The 19,191-nt window shown below is 41.1% G+C and overlaps 1 protein-coding gene across 1 annotated transcript; it reads right to left on the bottom strand.

Moving 5' to 3' along the window:
• Positions 1 to 4,842: 4,842 nt before the first annotated feature.
• Positions 4,843 to 18,842, bottom strand: kcnj9 (potassium inwardly rectifying channel subfamily J member 9). Its single transcript, XM_061045394.1, has 8 exons — positions 18,342 to 18,842; positions 16,855 to 17,323; positions 15,339 to 15,552; positions 12,751 to 12,952; positions 10,866 to 11,058; positions 10,427 to 10,624; positions 7,694 to 7,824; positions 4,843 to 6,529 (listed from the first exon to the last, which is right to left on the bottom strand). Exons 2-8 carry the CDS (start codon positions 17,156 to 17,158, stop codon positions 6,263 to 6,265), a joined length of 1,509 nt encoding a protein of 502 aa, XP_060901377.1. The 5' UTR covers positions 17,159 to 17,323; positions 18,342 to 18,842; the 3' UTR covers positions 4,843 to 6,262.
• Between the last annotated feature and the right edge of the window lie 349 nt (positions 18,843 to 19,191).

Here is a 19,191-nt window from a genome sequence, read left to right as displayed (position 1 = left end):
AAGCACTCTACAAGCTCAAGTTCATTCTACCATTTACCATTTTGTCTTCACCTATAAGATCCATATATCACAAAAAGGTACTGTTTAAACCTTCTGCATTGCTTGGAAAATGCTTTCCTATGAATTTATTTCTTTAAGGTTTCTATATTACATTTACACATAGCTTGATATATTTCTGTATTTCCATATCAGGTTCTTCTGTTCCCCTGCTTGACAAAAAAATTAGCTGAAATTATTAATTTTGCCCTCAACTGGTAACAAACACTGTATTGACCTTGATGAAATATAGATAATGTTGTGGCAAATAGTTGCTTACTTTCACATCCTGCAAACATGGAGCAACATTAGCATTCATGTATTGAGTATCTGATTTCTCTTCTTAGCTCTGTTTTTGTTCCTTTTTTATTCTCCTGGTGGTAAAAATCTGTTTGTGAATACCCTTTATATATTTGCCAGACAGTCTTTGACTGCCAATTGTTTAAAGGTAGTGTACTGTTTTTTTATATCGACTCGTTGGCTAGAGACAGCTGGGTGCAACAAAACATTTAGTTGAATGGTCATAGTATGAACATAGCATTCCCTCAATACTCAGTCTACACCCACCCCCTCCCCTCTGTGCTCCCTCAAAAGCCACGCCCCTCACTCACATGCACGAGCGCCATTGCTCCAGAAGTCACTGCTTACGTGTAGAAACTACGTCGTCTCATGTCTCATTCAACGGCAAGTAAACTCACAGTATAAACTCTGTCGTCTGAGATGCACTTTGAGTGTGGGCCAGTGCATGTGAGGGGTAGAGAACGAGCAGGGAGACAGGGAGGCGTGATTGGTTGATCAGATTGGTACCTTGTTGCAGAAATTGGTCAAAGTTTTTACAGACTTACAACTGCTACAGATGACTCACTGATTTACTTTGTTCCTTTTTCAGAGCATAATGAGTTAATCATTTCTGTCAGGACCTAAAGACAATTTCAACCAAAATCTGAAAAAGTGTTTTTAGAGAAAATGACCAACCCTGCCTTTAACAAAATGGGATTGCGCTCATGGACCACTGATATGAAATGTTCTTCTTGTAATACTAAAGTGGTGTAAAGGTTGATGACAAACCCTTTTTTAAGTGACTTCCTCAAACACACCTTCAATTACCGCTTCCCTGTGCTGAAGCCGCCAAACACAACAAAACAGAGATCTCAAAGATGACTACTTTAAAAGGCTCCAGAGAGCTGAGGAGAACTGTACCTGGATTATGATCTCAGGTTTTTCATCTCTATAAATGATTCCTTTTAAGCTACACAAAGTATTTTCATCTTCATTGAATACGAAAAATCTAGCTAAGGGCAGAGCTTAGCCAACAACATCAGCCATAAAACATAATATTATGATAGTTCTAAGTTGGTTTTATGCTGAAATAGATCAAGGACCTTCACTGCAGGATGACGATGCTGTATTGATCCAATATTTCTAAGACAACACTCACAAAATGGCAATATTGGGTTTATGTGTTTGGAGTTTGGCACAACCTTAGAAGCCCATTTATCTCCAAGTTATCTATTTGTCCTTGATGAAGTGTGTTGTATATAATATCCGCTTCCTTCTGTTTTTAAAATGTTCCTCCCCCTCTTCTCGCTGTCTGCCCTAGACTGAAACACAACTGTCATGACTTCCTCGCATGAAGAGAAACATTGATTTCGGCTCAGCGGGGATCATGCAAAACAGCCTCTCATTAAAATCATAATTACAACTTGGAAATGGCACACGCGGTTCAACTGTGGGGCGAGCTGAAAATCACTGGAAACTATTAAAGTTGCATTTAGCCTTTTCCCCCCCCAAAAAAAACAAAACAGTTCTGACGTCTTTTGTAGCGTGAGGTGAAAGCTGAAATGTGGCATCTGCTAGAGCTGTATGTCTCAAGCATTGTATTAAGGTCCAGCTGTTTCTCTCTGTCGAGATCTGGAGTCGTTGATGCTTCAGCCTGTCCTTTATAGTGATCAAAAAAATGACTTATTTTCTTTCTAAAATACCCTTTCTATGTTATACAGTTGTTGTATTGTGGCAGGTTAAGAAAAAACAGTGAAAACTTGCCACTATCCTTCATGACTTATTTTTTCAATGTCAAGGGCATTTGTTTGTTTCTCCTTCTGAAGGTCACTGCTGTGCATCATCATCACCCGTTCTCTCACAAATATCAAACTACAGCGTCACACCAACTCTCTGACAATCCTCATAAAGTCCCCCATCAGTTGTGAAGGTCCACTTCAGACACATTAACGCACACAAAATCACATGAAACACACACACACACACACACACACACACTCTCTGCCCTCTCCCTGTCCCCAGCCCTGGTTGCCTTGGAGACAGCTGAGACAGGGACCCCATCTCATTACACACCAATAGAGCCGTGTGACTGGCTGCGGGGGATCTCTATCGCCATCTAGCAGCCAAGACAGGGAAAGACATGCAATTTTGTTCATGGCCAAGATTCTGCCTGGTAACCCAATATGCTGACTTCTCCTGGTGCTGAAGTCCAGCCCTGAATTTATAATGAGACACATCATGCTATAGGGGCTATACAGGGAAACATTGACTTAATCTGTAATCAGTGCTGGATCTTTCCAAACGCAACTTATTCTTTGAGCTGAGCAATTGATCACGTTTGATCCTCTGATGCACCAGAAAATATATCAGAAACATTTTGTAAATAGATGGAGCTAACCAAAACGGTGCTTAGATGTAATCTAGTTGTGTACTCGAGTGTGTTTTTCTATTCATGTTACTTTTTACAGCATTTCAGAGTTAAACATTATACCAACAGATTTAGCCACTTAGGTTGTCAAAATACCAGAAATTCAACTTTGAAACGATACTTTTAAAAATCAAACAATCTCAAGACCTGTTTCTACACCACTGCAGCAAAAAAGAAGTCAGAGGCAGTAGAGGTGGGGGGAAATATCGATACAGCATAGTGTCGTTATATTTTGCATGGCGATGTTATATCGATTCGTGGCCGCCAAGTATCAATATTTTTTTATATATCAATACCAAATTTGCTTTTTAATTGTTTAATTGCTGAAGGGGTCGCACAATTCATTTTGAAAAGTTACTTTGTTAATAATTGCTGCAATTGTCATCCGTACATGTTCAAGTTCAGTCTAGGCCTGTGAAGACTGTTTCATCATGAGCCGGGGATCCGGCCGAAGATTTCTGCCTTTTAATAAGACAGTTTTTTCTTACCACTGTAACTTTTGCTGCTTTGCTAAAGTGCTCATGATGGATAGGCCGGATCTTCGTAACATAGCAATGAGTAAGGTCTTTTTACCTGCTCTTTTGTAATGTTAACAGACAAAGAGTAAGGTCTTTTACCTGCTTTTTGTAAAGTGTCTCAAGATAACACTTGTTATGAGTTGACGCTATACAAATAAATATTGACTGATTGATTGAAGTGTGATTAGTGAGGTGCATGCAGCCTTACAGGGTTTGACTTTTATCCCAGTGTTGGTCTGTCTCGGGGCTTGACTCACATTGTGTAGAAATAAAAAAGACTGAAGTGAGATGAATAGTCTGAGATTTCTTTGTCATATTTGACAAAACAGTTCTTGATTTAGTTTAACTTTGTGGACATAATATGCAGTTAAAAAAGTTAAATCACAATAATATCGTATCGGGACTCAAGTATCGTGATAATATCGTATCGTGGGGCCTTTGGCAATTCCCGCTACTAGACACCCATTGGCTAATCTCTCAAATAACGCAAATTGAATCGCTGCGAAGAACGGACACTGGATTGTTTTGAACACACGTGGTATCCAAAAGTATTGCATCTAAAATGTTGACCACCTTAATGGCCACCTATAATCAGCTGTTACACCGGAAACATATTTTCAGATTGTATCAGTACTGTATGTAGCTGTGTTACAGAATAACTACCCTGGGCAGCAGTTGAATATTTCAGCTGATCAATGTGAAGCTATATTTGAACTGATAAATATAACCCATCAGCTTATATAAGTTTGCATCTTCCTTGTGTGTGAAATAGTTTTTCTGTAAGTAACTTGGAGCTTCAGCTTACACATGAACGTAGTGGAGTAAAAATGTACCGGTAAATATTTATGTCTGAACTGTAATGATGCTACATCGATAGAAGCATGAAATGGAAACACTGATGTGAACTTTAAAGGCTTTGAAATCCAACTTAAAGGTCACATATTCTCCTCCTTTTCAACAAGTTTAAATAAGTCTCAGAGCTCCTAAAAAACATGTCTGTGAAGTTTCTTGTTCTAAATCCACTCTGATCCTGTATTTGATCATGCCTATAAACCCCTCTATTTCAGCCCTGCTCAGAACAGGCTGTTTCTGTGTCTGTACCTTTAAATATGTAAATGAGCTGTGTCTGACCACGCCCCCTCTCTGGAAGGGCTTAGGTGGCCCAGCTTTTTCCCTCTGTGCCCTATTGTTTACGATGAGAAGGCAGACTCAGAGGGCAGAACAAACACCCACCTGGGGGAGGGGTTACTGCCCTTTGTGATGTCATGAAGGGAAAATCTCCAAACGGCCTGTTTGAGCACACATTTTCTGAAAAGTGGAGCAGGGAAAAGACGAAGAGGATGGACTTTTCTCATAATTAGGACGTTTGTAGTCAGACCAGGGACACATATTAGTGTTTGAAAAACATGATAAATGCATTTTTCATAATATGTGACCTTGAATAAATGTTTGTGTACTGATTCTATATTTTAAAACTGTGTTAGTCTCAGTGTAAAACAACCATTTGTATGCACAGTTTGTATAATATACTTAGATGTATGGTGTCACTCTGCAGAATATAACACACTCTGAGTCGTCTGGTCTGGAATATACTGTAGTTTATTAACTCTAATAGATGTGCTATATTAAAAAACATCAAGTAAAAGTGGCCACATGTATACGCAGCAGCAGAAGCAGGAGTTTGGGCTGAACTGAGCAGGGCACTGTTGTGCTTGTAGTTTCTACTCGGCCGGGGACAAAAGATATATTATCCTTGTGCTACACACATTGTACGTAGAACAGAGCCACAGACACACTCTAGTGTTAACCTGTCTCTATATTAAAGGTTTTGGTTTAAAGTAGGTACCCTATTCACCATAATGTGATGTAATGTGAAGATAGGAATATCAGAAATGTTCCAGTGGTATTGAAGAGGAACTCAACACTCACTGATCAATCCTGTTTTTTGACCTTCACTTTTTTAATTTGACACCTTGCTGTGTACTCCATAGACTGTAAGTAAAAATGGACAACACACAACCCTCAAAGTGAAGTCAAAAGATGTAGAGCTCCCCCTACTGACTGGCTGCAGTATAGGTCCTAAACCCCTCTTACTCCATGTTAACAGATGGGACATGGGGCAAACTTTAACTACAAGCAGATTAGCAAGACATCAGTGTCTGTTGCGGGGGTATTTTGGCTTCACTTTTTTCCTACAAAAGGAGTTGAAGATGTGTTGTCCATTCTTTGTCACATCACTGCTGGGTGTGGTCTCAGGTGCAACACATCTCATTACTCTCTGACCAATAAAAACGACTCCCCAATGCCTCTGGGACATTAGAAACCATTTACAACCAGGCCAAGAAACCACATTTGTTGCCCATTTTGCCCCTTTTATAAATCTTTGCCAGCTAAACAGATTATTCAAATATAATTTTCTAGCACCACCTGTTGTTGTGTAGTTTTAGCTGAGTAGACAGATGTGGGCTGGTGTTATGTTCCAACCCTGATAATACCTGATGATTTACAACGCATCTAAAGGAAATTAAGGTTTCTGCAATTTGAGTCTTTACCTCAATATCATCTAATTATAATCATGCGCAGGGGAAAATATAGCATCTACGCACTGTACCTATTTTTAAATGTGAACAATCCCACAATGTGCACACTTATTTGGCCGACAAGACAAATCCCTCCATCTCCCTTTGTCCACAGGATATACTATTATTGACCCCAACCTAAAGCATAGTATTTGTCATTTAAATGTAGATATAGGCAAGGGTGATTAGAGCTAACACAACATATTGAAACGATTTCACACAAACTTGTAACAAAGATAAAGAAAGAAATCAGATAAGACAAAATATAAGAATAAACTCCTTCAAACGGAAACGTAAGATATGGTGTATACTGAACGACTTATGCTTATGAAACTACTCATTTGCCTTGAAAGTAAAGATCTGCGAACATTGATAGTGGTTTGGTGGATGTGTACGTAATGTCTTTGTAAACATTCTCTGTCCTAGGCCTCTGATTCGGATTGGTCGGTGGCGACGCTGCCGTTCAGCTCGCCCAGTCCCGTTTGCTCCTGGATGTCGGTCATCTCCCCGACGATGAAGGTCGGCTCCCCTCCTTTGCTGTTGGCCGAGCCGCTGTCCGGCTGCTTTGCCGCCTGGTTGGTCAGAGTGGGTTCTTCATCCAGCCTGCTGGAGATGGACCAGTAGAGGTGAGCATCGAGCCTGGCCGCAGCCAATGAGAGCTCTCGCGCTGAGCAGGATGGCGTGTCCACCTTGGGGGGACACATAGGGTCAAATAAGAACATCTCACGTCTGCACAGTAAATATGAAGCTACAGCTATCAGTCGGTTAAGTTAGCCTGGCAAAAAGACCTGAAACATGGGAAGATAGCCTGACGCTGTGTAAAAGTTCATCACATTGCAGGACGCTCATTATGTCTGCATTGGTGGATGAAGAGGTTAAGACGGGGGTTAACTCGAGACTGAAGTCCAGTGTAACCAAACTCAGCACAAATCACGTCCTACAAACTTTGTGAAACAGTCAGTGTGTCTAGATTTATGCAGATTTAGTTTAAGATAAAAAAACGTGGGATGAGGTAAACACATATTGAGGCTCTTGTTTTCACACAGGTCTGCATTATTTTGCCATTTCCCAAATCTTTGGTAACAATCTAAACATGACCCTTTGGACATTCATAGACACTCTGTGACACTCTGCCTCAGATGTGAAAATAGAACATGAACATGATCAATTAAATCAGGTTTAAGAATGGTAGTCCAAATGATTTTAAGTGTTTTGATATTGTATATATTTGGGCTCTGAGTTCTGTAAAACTCTCCCTTTAAAGTTGTGTGAATGTACTGTATATAAGAGCTCATCTGCGGATAGGCCTAGATTTAAGAAGCTTTGTTGTTTTGCAAATCTTCTGAAGTCTGAATGTGGAATTCATTCTCACATCAGACTTCCTGCATTTCCCAACATGCCCTTCAGCGAGCCTAACCGAAGAAGTGTGAGAATTCAGCTCCGTGTGGGTGGAGACAGGAATAGGAATAACAGCACGAGTTTTCTTTACTTAAACACTTTCAGACAGATATTGTTGATGCTTCTTAACTGCTGCACAATATGGCAGAAAGAAGCCTTTGCTTTTTGTTTTTCAGCGACAGGTACCAACGTTTGTGATAATGTTTTAAACAACTGAAGAATTTTCTACCACCAGACTCCTTTTTAACCTGACTGCTGACTGCTGCCACATCGGCTGTTTGTCCTCAAGTAAACAGCAAAGAGAATTCTAAGCACTCAGACCCAGAAATGCAAGGTAAACTCCCAACAAATACTGACATTAGTGTTTGATCCCTGGTTCACATAAGACAGTTCACCCATGTTACCACTTCAAACACTATATTAGCCCATAGATCTTCGGCTTTGATTGACTCTACCTCGAATGTGTGATGAAAGGCTCCGTAGTCGATGTCAAAAAAGCCCTCTGCCAGTGACATCATCGGGCTAAACCTGTGACCCCACATCACCTCCTCCGCGAGATAGGAGCTCCTCGCCTGGCACGTCATCCCTGCACATGCAAACATGAACACAACAATGAGTGCAGACATTTATTATGTCTTAAAACACTTGTTAAGACCGCACAGTAGAGGTTGTGACTTCATAAGTAAGATCAAACACACAGAGGTAATTCAGTTACCCATTTACTCTCGAAAAACTAAATGACTAGAACCTTAAAGAGGACATATTATCCCCCCCTTTCCCAACTTTTCAAACAGTCCCCTGTGGTCTAAATGAAACATCTGTGCTGTGCTTTGGTCAAAATATAACATGAATCAAGCACCAGAGGAGTTTTGTGACCCTGTATAAACCAGCTCTCTCAGAACGCTCCGTTTTGGTGTGTGTGTCTCTTTAAATGTAATGACCCCCCCTGAGTTTTCCCCGTAGACATCACTCCTCTGTAGCGAGAATAAAGATAGCGGACCTGCGCAAAAGTTTTGTTCTAGGCTGGGGGTGGAGTCCATGGGTGGAGATATCAGGGGAGGGGAGGGGAATTGTTTTATCAGAATCCCACTGTGACATCACAAGAAGCGCAAATTTGAAGCAGAGCATTTTTCTCTGTGTTGTAAGACTTATGCAGACCACAAACAAAGGACTGGATTGGTTTATTTCACATTTTGTGGGTCGGTAGACACTCAGGTTACCCAAATATATGTTCAGAAACACTGTAGAAGTGGATTTTTCACAATATGTCCCCTTTAAACAGAAGTACTTTAGCAGCTTATCATGTCACAAATGTGTAATTTACAAGCTGCCTTTATGTAAATACTGTCTGCAGCCGTCGTGATGACCATCAGCTACTTCTGTGAAACTCTCCGCAGCACTCTGACTAAGGGAATCAATATTTGTGAGTGGGCAGAGAGGCCCCCTTTACCTCATGGAGACGCATCATGAATAGCTTTGACACACTGTAGTAATGCCAAGTTAAGTACCAAGTTTATGTAAGGTTAACGTGACACATTCACATTTTTGGTATTTAACTGATGATGTGTCCAATGTGAGTGCCTCGCTGAAGGTCAGGTAAGTGTTCACTGACACACGTTGGTTTATTTAGGGATGGATGTGGTTGTTGACGGTGGGTCTCTGCCTGATAAAAAAAAAAAACCTTGTCATATGATGTAACACCCTTGAAGCTTTCCCGATGCAAAGAAGGAAAAAGACAAATTTGACCCACAGATGAGAGACGAGAACATACAGTAGAAGAACACAAAAGCAACAGCATGTCCTCTAAAGACGCAGTGATTTCTCTCCAGTTGTGTTGTGCTGTTATATAACACATTCCCATACACACTCCTTTCTAAATATACATGGTATATTTCCAACATTATCACAGCATTGTGAGGCTCTAGAAGATTCTAGACAGACAGATAAAGGGATTGATAAATAAATATTGCAGATCTAAACTTGGACATCCTGGAAAGGGGAATTTCATTTTCTAATGGACAGTTTGGGACAGGGCTTGCTTTCTGCAGAGATGTGATAGTATTACTGTAATATCAGACATTTTAATGCATCTGCAAGATTAATCTCCTAATGCTTAATTCTTGTTTTTCCTGCCAAATATACATTTACAACCCAGAGCCCGGAAGGTATTATTCCCCATACAGGACAATGCTGTTAAGTTGTTATCTTGGTTTGGTTATTAAATGACCAACTTGCCTGAATTTAAATCTCATGAAACTCTGAGGCAAGAAATATTGTTAATTGCAAGTCCATGCAGTAAAATCATCATCATCTTATTGTAGTAGCTTTTATTTCTGTCACCTTCCACTGAGGAACCATGTTTTCATTCACTGCAAGATTTATTTTTAGCTGCACGTTTTCCATCGCCCACTTTTTAATTTCATCTACAAACATAGAAATGCCTTCTGGCTCAGTCATTTTCATATTGTGTTGTGATTATTTGATCTCTTTTTGTTACTTACTTTCATAACATTTAAAGGTCACATATTATGCAAAATACACTTCACTGTGTTTGTCGAACGCTAATATGTGTCCCTAGTCTGTCTACAGACCCGCCCAATTGTGAGAAAAGTCCATCCTCTCCGTCTTTTGCCTGCTCCACTTTTCAGAAAATGTGTGTTTAAACAGGCCGTTTGGAGTTGTTTCCCTTCATGACATCACAAAGGGCAGTAACCCCTCCCCCAGGTGGGTGACACTCCCACAGCTAGGTGTTTGTTCTGCCCTCTGAGTCTGCCTTCTCACCGTAAACAATAGGGCATGGTGCAAGAAAGACTGAGCGGGGGCGTGGTCAAACACAGCTCATTTACATATTTAAAGGTACAGACACAGAAACAGCCTGTTTTGAGCAGGGATGAAATAGAGGGGTTTATAGCCATGATCAAATACAGGATCAGAGTGGATTTAGAACAAGACACTTCACAGAAATATTTTAGGGAGCTCTGAGACTTATTTAAACTGGTTGAAAATGAGGATAATATGTGACCTTTAAGTTTTCTAACAATCCTATGTTTAAGATCTCCTGATCTCGATTCAAATAAAACAAGTCATTTAATAACTCTCGGCAAAATAGTGTACCAGTGACAGATGGAGGATTTGGTGTTTGCGTTATCATTACTTTTTCAGATTATTGTATTTAACCCATTCCTCACCGGTTGCCTCCACCATTCCCTCCAGGATGACCACGATCTCAAAGTCCTCCTTCTCCAGCTGACCCTGCGACATGTCCCAGAAGGGCGAATGAGTGTCGATCTCGTGGGAGATCACGAGCGGCGACACCAGGAAGAGGCGGTCGTCGCCTGTCTCGAAGCCCACGCTGATGTCCGTCTGATCCAGCGGGATGAACTCACCTGAAGGAGACAGGGACAACAGAGGTGAGAAAATCAGAAGGAAGGGGAAAGAGTTTAGAGCTGTGTGTCTCAATGTGCTCCTGTGTGGTTTATTAAAGTGGTTACAAATCAAAATCAAAAATCATAAACAGATTTTGAAGAAAAATTTGGTGTACAGGTCATCAAAGTATTCACATGAGAATCTGTAGTGAGTTAAAACTGTACCAACACTTTAATTCATTGTCTTATCTATGTATCTCACCCTCCTGAGTCTGTTTGGACTTGATGAGCTTGGCCCTCATGTTGGCCCCTACGATGTGGGAGCTCCGCAGGTCGCCCACCCTGAACATCAGACACAGCTTGTCGTCCCTTAAAGAGATGACGGCGTGTTTGGAGAAGACCAGTGTCTCTGCCCGTTTGTTGGGCTGTGAGATCTTTACAAACATACAGCCCACCTGGACGGAGAGGACAGAAGGGTAGAGGATCAATAACAAAAATGTATTTTGTTTGTTAACTAACACAAGAAGTACAGTTGTTAGATTTCATAATGAGTGCTGAAAAGAAACGACTTTGTTGGTTTTATAAATAGAGCTGGGTATTTCCAATTTTAAAAAATAGTTTTGTCTCTTGATTTAACCTCAGACTCTATAATTTTTTTTAAACATGCAGAGTAAACAGCCCACATTCCCATCAGTTGCTATTACCATGGCATGTTTCCAGCTCACACACATGCATAAACATGATGCTGCTCGGACATCAGTGTGTGGATTCATCTTCATCAAAAGAGTGCTTACTTCACGGGAAAATAGCGCTTCATCAGCACTCTGGATATATATATATTAAGGAGCTTAACATCTGCCCTGAAATGAGTGTCATTTTGTTTGCATAATACTCGTGAATAATCTCAAACATCTAACTAACATCGGGCCTTTTTTGAATCAAAGTGGAGCGGGTCTATGTTATTACTGTTCTGTTTGTTGGAGCTTACTCGTGATATACTATGTATGTTGAGGTTTGACTTTTGCTGCAGCACATCAGACAAACAGATTCTTATAGACACAAAAAATACTCTAAATACAGACTATAAATTTAATCTGAATTGTCAGTTGATGTTTTATCTTTAAATTGCCCAACAGGTTACATGATAAAAATGTCAATATATTTTGTATTTTTTAATTTTCATATATTCAGTTTTTTACTTTTGTGTAATTGCTGACAGTACTGCTTGTGTTTTTCACCCAAATATTCCATCATTTTGTACTTTTTACTGTTTTTCATGATAGTTTATAAGGCTTTTAAACACATAACCTTTGAATCTAATTAATCTAATTCAATTCAGTTAAGTTGCTGTTTGGTAGTTTTTGATAAGTTAACAGTGGAAATTAGTGCAAAAATCTGATTGGAGCCCAACCGATTAATCAGCCAGCCGATAATATCGGCCGATATTTGCCTATCCAGTGACTATCGGTATCGCCTAATTATATCGCAGATATGCGCACTGATATTACTATATTTATTCATCAGTCAAATAGCCTTTCATTTGAGTTTCATTGCATTAATTTATCAGTTCTCTGTCACCAGCAGAGGGCGCTATATGGATTACAACGAGCATCATCACTCTCCAGAATGCCAAGCGCTGATGCACGTACATGTGCAGATACTTTGCAGTTGAGTGATCATCATGTCTTCATTATCAATCTTTTCCACAAGTGTTTGATGACTACATTTGAGGAATCAACACAAGAAATGTGGTTATCTATATCTTTTCATATCTCTGCAGGTCAAAGACAGATCTAAGGAAAGATATCGGCTGATATATCTGTCTCAGGTTTTGTCTCTCCCCAACATCGATATCGTATGGGACCCAAAAATCTCATATCGGTCGGGTCCTGATTGTAATCATTACTGGTATACTTCGTAACATAATGATTGAAATTTGATTTATAATTCTTTATGTTTTAGCCTATTCTTACAGTTTTAAAAGCTAAATACTGATATGAAGGGAATTACATAGCTTTTGATTCACCTCAACAATTACACAATCATTTCTTTCTCAATCATATTATTAATAAAACATAATAAAAAAAAAGATATTGATAATTTTTGTTTTTCTGACTGCCTCATTCTACACTGTTCCCGTTTCTCACCATGAAGGCGTTGACCATTGAGCCCAGTATGGCTTGGAGCAGCAGCAGCATGGTGCCCACTGGACACTGGTCTGTGATGACACGGTGGCCGTAGCCAATGGTGGTCTCCGTCTCGATGGAGAAGAGGAAAGCTGAGATAAAGCTGTTGACATTGTTGACGCACGGCGTCCACGTCTCGTCCTCCAGATGGTCCAGATCGCCCCTAGGGAAGAAAACGTAGAGTGTGTGTGAGAAGGGGAAAGAGGGGAGGGTGACAAAGTGGGAGTCGAGATGGAAAAAACAGACAGGGAGCGAACACATTTATATTTTTAGAACTGAGGAAGGATGAGGTACGGCGTCTCATCCTTCCCTGTTTATTTTCAATCCCCCTTTCAGCAAGTTCTTATAATGAATACGATTAATAGTGCTGATGAGGCTTACGCTCATGATGTCAGTTTGTGCAACGTTGCAAAAAACCTCCTTTTATCCATCATATATCATAACGTGAAGCATCTTCACTTTGTCTGCTGCTCTTTAAAATCTGCAAATCTGCACATTTTCTTTAAAGCTACTCTCGGTACACAAGCTAATGCCCCTGATTAACACAACCCTCCGTCAGAGAGGGAGGGCTAATTAATGAAAGTGGTGTTAAGTCGTTTATAAAAATCTATGACTTTTATTGACCTGTGTTGGTGACCGAGGAATAGCAGCAACACTGACAGCTCTCTGGCACAGGCTCCAGGTGGCTTGTTATTGATATAAAGGGGTCACACTTTTATGAGGAGAATATGTTAGCTAATTGGTAGCGAGGCTCCAGCAGACACATCTTCTAGTGAGGATGTAACACATCATGATGAAATACGCTGTTTTATCAATACTGCTTTGTCATCTGATTTTTTTTATTTTTGTCTGGACTTTTTTTTTTTTTTTTTTGCCTGCTTTGCAGAAATGTCTTGCACTTACTCAGAGCATCATTATCCATCTTTTAGCAGCTGCCCGGTGATGGTTTCATTAATTAGATAGTTTTGATATTTTGAAGGGAATTAATTTTTTCGCTTACTTGACAAAAAGTTTAATGAGAAGATCGATACCAGCCTTATATCTGTCCACTGACTGTTAGATTCAAGTTATAAATAGCCAAATCAAATGTAAGGTTTAAGCTCCAAACAAAGGAGGATGAATATAATATGAGATTTTTGTTTCATGTGGGACTCAACAGCTTTGATTTCCATCATCCCAAGTTTTAAAAGCTTTTGTCCATTCTTGCAAGTCGCCTCATAATCCTTGTCTGCCCCTTTTTAACCTTTCCCTAAATTTTTCCTCTTGTAGCCAAATTTCCTTGAACGTGCATTTCCCCATCTTCTTCTCCTTTTCTCTCTTGTTGGCGGTTTGTGAACGCAAACAGAGTATGCTGCCATAAAGCTGCAGTAAGTGTCTTGAACTGTCACTTAAACAAGCAAACCCACACAAAAGAATAATAAAATATTAAATAATGATAACTAGACTTTGTAGATTGGATACAGTTTTCTGAACCGTCTCAAATTGCTATCTACATTTTAAGACCACTGATGAGTTTTATGCCCTTTAATATAAAAAATCTAATAATAGACTTTTCAAGTATCTGTGGGAAACCCTGAGCTAAGCACCTTTTGACTGTAGCTTTATTTTTGAACATGCTGACATGCAGTTAGTATCAGACTCTCTACAGATATCATTCTCACAGATTAGCACATATCCCAGAAGTTCAAACTATTTCATCAAGCAGCAAGAAGGAGTTAACTAGTAAACACTCAAATACAGAAAGAGTCTATAAAAGGGATTTTTAGAATCAACAAAACAATGTTTGGATTTTGGGCAACCCTAGTTTAGATCGTGCTCATTGTCATGTTGATGTAGCGACATTAGTGTACCAGTAAAACAAAATTCTGCTCTGAGAGTCTGGAGGGAGGGGATCTAAACCGATAGCTGGCTCTAAGTCAGGGATGTCACAGCCTGCATGCAATAAGATTAAGATTAAGATTTACTTTTATTGATCCCCGCAAGGGGAAATTTCTGTTTTCACACTCTGTAAGTCATGAACACATAGGCTGAAATACACACACATGCACAAACAGGATCCTATGGACATGCACTAATGGAGCGATGTCAGAGTGACGGAGCTGCCCACAGCGGGCGCTCCTGGGCTGATGGTGGGGAGGGGGTTTGGTGCCTTGCTCAAGGGCACCTCGGCAGCTACCACACCAACTTCCAGAGAGGGAAACACTGGGATAAGAATGACACATAATAACATTATTATTATGAAATCATTATTTCAGGGTCTCTGTCTGACACCTTTATTGTTTCAGTCATGAGCGATCTTAAATTTTAAGGATTATGTTTAACATAACTTTCATAACAGCACAAATCTCTCTTACGGACTGTGGTTTTATTTTAAATTAAACAACTTTTTTTGTCTATAATTTAAAAATAATGGGTAAAATATACAATTTTAAATTATTTCAAATTCTTGTTTGTTTTTGGAAGGCATCTCGTGACCCCCCCCCCCCCCCCCCCAGGGGACCCTGACCCCCACTTTTGGGAACCACTGCTCTCTGTTTCATCAATCTTACCTACAGTAGGCTATGAGGTACCAGATAGCCCCGAAGAAGAGCCATGTGACGGCGTAGGCCATGACGAAGACGAAGAGCGAGCAGCGCCAGTTGAGGTCCACCAGTGTGGTGAAGATGTCGGTCAGGTAGCGGTAAGTCTCCCTCATGTTACCATGCTGCACATTGCAGCGACCGTTCTTCTCCACGTAGCGCTGCCTCTTACGCCGAGTCCGGACTGGTGAAGGCAGGAGGGGGATGGGGAACCAGCAGGGGGGGGACACAGCAGTCAGGAGAGAGGGAGAGAGGGGAAGAGATACAGTTTGGTTACAGAAGATCAAGTTAGAAATAAAAGAAACGCCTGAGGCTGAAAATCACGACATTTTGCCCTTGTGGAAAGCGCCCGCAGCGAGTGTTTTTTTCTTCACTTGAATCTAGGCTGAAGACGAGTGTTTGCAGGTGTCTCGGCCTCATACCCGAGGGTTTCCAAGAAATCCTTTTAAAACCTCTTAGACACATTCAACAACACAAATACCACAAGGCTTCCTTTTTTTTTTTTTTTATATTTCTGTAAAGTTCTGATGTTTGAAGACACAACCCGGGCGTTATTCAGAGGATGTGAGTTGAATAAAGGAACATGGAGAGGTGTGGAAGGTAAACAGAGGAAGGTGTCAGGGGAGAGCAGAGCTGCTCAGAGAGATGCCGTGAGGCTGCGAGGGAAAGTCAGGCGGCTGGTTGAAGAGGGGATGACAGAAATGAGAAGAGACAGGTGAGGAGCAGAGAGGTAGATGAAGTACGACGGGAGAGCGTCGTCAAACACTTGGAAAGAAGAAAAACTTCAACATTGGACTTTGAGAACCGTAAGAACCTGGAAGGTCAACTGCTGATGTTTGTCTTGTCTTTGTAGGGAGAGGTTTTTTTTTTGACTGAGGGGGAACCAAACAAACTGAGATTAAAATGCAAGACACAAACTATTCTGTTTTTTTTTTTTGCAACTTAGGTCTGCAACAACAACGGGGATCAATCAGTGTGCAGCCCAGTCAACCTACAAGTCGAGTATTAACCTTCACGAGAAGATTTCAGCCCAAAATGTCAGCTTTTCTTCTTTTTTTTAATCCTGTTTTTAGGTTTTTCGCACAAAGATGTGAAGTGATAGTGGAGAGTCAGGGAGCACGCACGGAACAGAGTAGAGCTACTGCAGGAGCCTAATGGAAGAAAAAAAAATGTGCACAACTGTCAAAATCGCTGAGGGGTGAAGCTTTACAGCACGATGCAAATTAGAGGAGATTCAGAATCATTGCAGGATGGGTGGAGACAGGAAGGAGGTGCTCGAGTTTTGACCCTTTCCAGTATGTGTGTGTGTGTGTGAAAAGAAGGAGAGGAAATAAATCCTCCTGAGTAAGTCAATAGCTTCCCATCCCTGGAGGATTTGAGGGAGTCATTAATGATGTACCTGCAGCCTCCATTCAGTTTCTTAAAGCTTGAATGAAGTTCATAGAAAGCAGGAAGGATGCAGGAAGCAACATGCCGAGTCACTCACCCCACCCGAATCGTCCCCTCTCCTTCTCCGTCCCCTGCGTCTTCTTCCTCGGTTGCTGGTTGTTGGCTTGGGCCTCCCGCTCGGCCAGCTTGTTCTGGAAGGACCTTTTTTCCTTGACCGGTGGCGGAGGGGACGGCGCCGTCTCCGTGGTGACCACGTGGCCCAGCTCCTCCGACAGGTTGAAGACGCCGGTGGAGGCGGTGACTTCCGTAGCCACCTCGACCTTTTCCCCTTCCCCTTTCTCGTCCACAGGGAGGGAGAGGGAGTCCGGGCGGGTGGGTAGGACCGAGTTCTCCAGCGCCATGGCTACTGTGTGTGTGTGTGTGTGTGTGTGTGTGTGTGTGTTGTGTGTGTGTACTCGAATGTGTGTGTTCGTGTGTCAGGTGTATTAGCGTGATATTGATGGCCTCCCTATGGCACACTCTGTCCAGTGGATATTGATTGGACCATTTGTTTGCTTGACTGAAGCCTGGACTGAAAGAGAGAAGAACACAATGATCCGTCAGCGTAATTTACAGACAACTGATGTTTGAAAGAAAAAAAGATCTACTTCAGGGACTTTGCACACACCTCTGTCTTCAATTTATCTCAAGACGCTTTCTTCTTTGTACTTTTTTACAAAGAAAACAATGCATGGAGGCTCTGTTTAGCTTAGCATACAGGTTTGAATTCCTGTCTTTGCCTATTTTATCATTCCCCTTAATCAACATAAAATAAACAAAGCAAGAACAGCCTTCTTCTTGCCACTATGCAGGGTTTGCTAATCAACTTGTTTACACATTAAATAGCCATTCGAATGACAGTTTTTTACACTTTCCCGTAAGAATGCCTTGTGTTTTTTCTCTTTTTTAATTTCTGTTTTCCACCAAACAGCACATTTAACAACCCTTGCACTTCAGAGCACTCATGTCTCTCTCATTTTTTTCTGAGTTGAAATCAAACTTTCATTATCCTTCATTGAGAGATAAGCCTCATCCTGGGAAACATTAGAGCATTATGCACCTTGGAGCCACTATCATTGTGTGCATGTTTCACAAGGCACCTTGGTGTAGGTGTGTGTAGTCCAAGCAAATGTGTGTGCGTGTTTCATGTAGTGCACTTGCAGCTATATTTAATGTGGTGGGTTTGTGCTGCAGGCCTGGCCAGGTTTCTTATATAAGTCCCATAGGGCCTGTATGTATAAGAAACTAAGTTAAATATGTATGTGGAGAGTAGGACATGGTGTGTCTGTGATATATGTTCAGAGTAAAATGGAGTCCTGGCCCCTCTGTAAGCCTTTTAATGATGTGCGTCCATTTGGACAACTGGCGGACGGACGCAAGAGGAGCCTGATGGTGACAGTCGAGATGACGCACTACGCCTGATGGATGGATCAGAAATAGACTATTTCACAGGTTTGTCTGTTAGCCAGGCAACAGAAAACCTAAAAACGCTAAAGCCTGTGGATACAATAACACAGCAGGGAATGAATAACACGAAATCTTTACCTGCTCAGTGTAGCAACTTGCGGGATTGTAGCTTTAAGACCAGGATCGAGCAGATGTTTTTTTTTATCAGGAGAACAAGGAAAATCTGGCCCAAGACTTCACCGCGATATGCCGTCTTGGTTCAATGACACCCATTTCTGGTGTTTTACCAGCGACGCAGCATCAATCCACTCCTGTTCGCTATTTTTTTTCTCCAGGAAAACACACAAGACCCCCCCCCCCCTCGATCCGACCACTCAGCAGTCACTATAAATGAAAAAAAAAAAAAAAAAAGGCGAACACCCCCATCCAACTGAATGATCAGGCATACAAATGAAACTCCCAGTAAAAAAAAAATCAAAGATGAAGTCCAGTTATCAGAGCATTTGTAGAACATGTGTCGGGGCTGTGGACGTGCGAAATGGTGGCTACAGGATAACAACCCGGCAGCACGGAGAGCTCCATCATCTGTGCATCTGATGGAGACAGTCAGGTGTGGAGCCACTGAGCAGCGGAGGATGCTGTCATCAGTCCAGCCCCCCCTCCAAAACCAAAACCCAGCCTGCCTCAGACGATCCTCATTTCCACAACATTAGGGGACACAATCTCCGCCCTGCCAAAACCACCACAGCATCTGCACACAGTTCAGACATGAGGACCTTCATTATGACACAAATGAGATGATATTCAAAAACCTATGCTTGAATTAGCGGCTCAACATAGCCAATTTGTTTCTATTTCAGTATTCATATAGTTCTGGTTACTTATTCCTGATGTTTCTTATCCATCATTGCACCACGGTCACTTTATTTATCTCATTTTTACCTTTACAGTTATATTGTTTATATTAGTTCTGTTGTTCCATTATTCA

The sequence above is a fragment of the Labrus mixtus genome, chromosome 8 (genome assembly GCF_963584025.1).
Source record: "Labrus mixtus chromosome 8, fLabMix1.1, whole genome shotgun sequence".
Classification (NCBI taxonomy): domain Eukaryota; kingdom Metazoa; phylum Chordata; class Actinopteri; order Labriformes; family Labridae; genus Labrus; species Labrus mixtus.
Note: the sequence above shows the minus strand (reverse complement) of the source record. Positions and strands in the feature narration are given on the sequence as shown.

Coding starts and splice junctions, on each gene's coding strand:
- kcnj9 (XM_061045394.1), bottom strand. CDS start 17,158: ATGGCGCTGGAGAACTCGGTCCTACCCACCCGCCCGGACTCCCTCTCC. Junction 15,553..16,854: donor GAGGGGACGATTCGGGTGGG/GTGAGTGACTCG, acceptor TGCCTTCACCAG/TCCGGACTCGGCGTAAGAGG. Junction 10,625..10,865: donor GTCCAAACAGACTCAGGAGG/GTGAGATACATA, acceptor TGTCTCCTTCAG/GTGAGTTCATCCCGCTGGAT.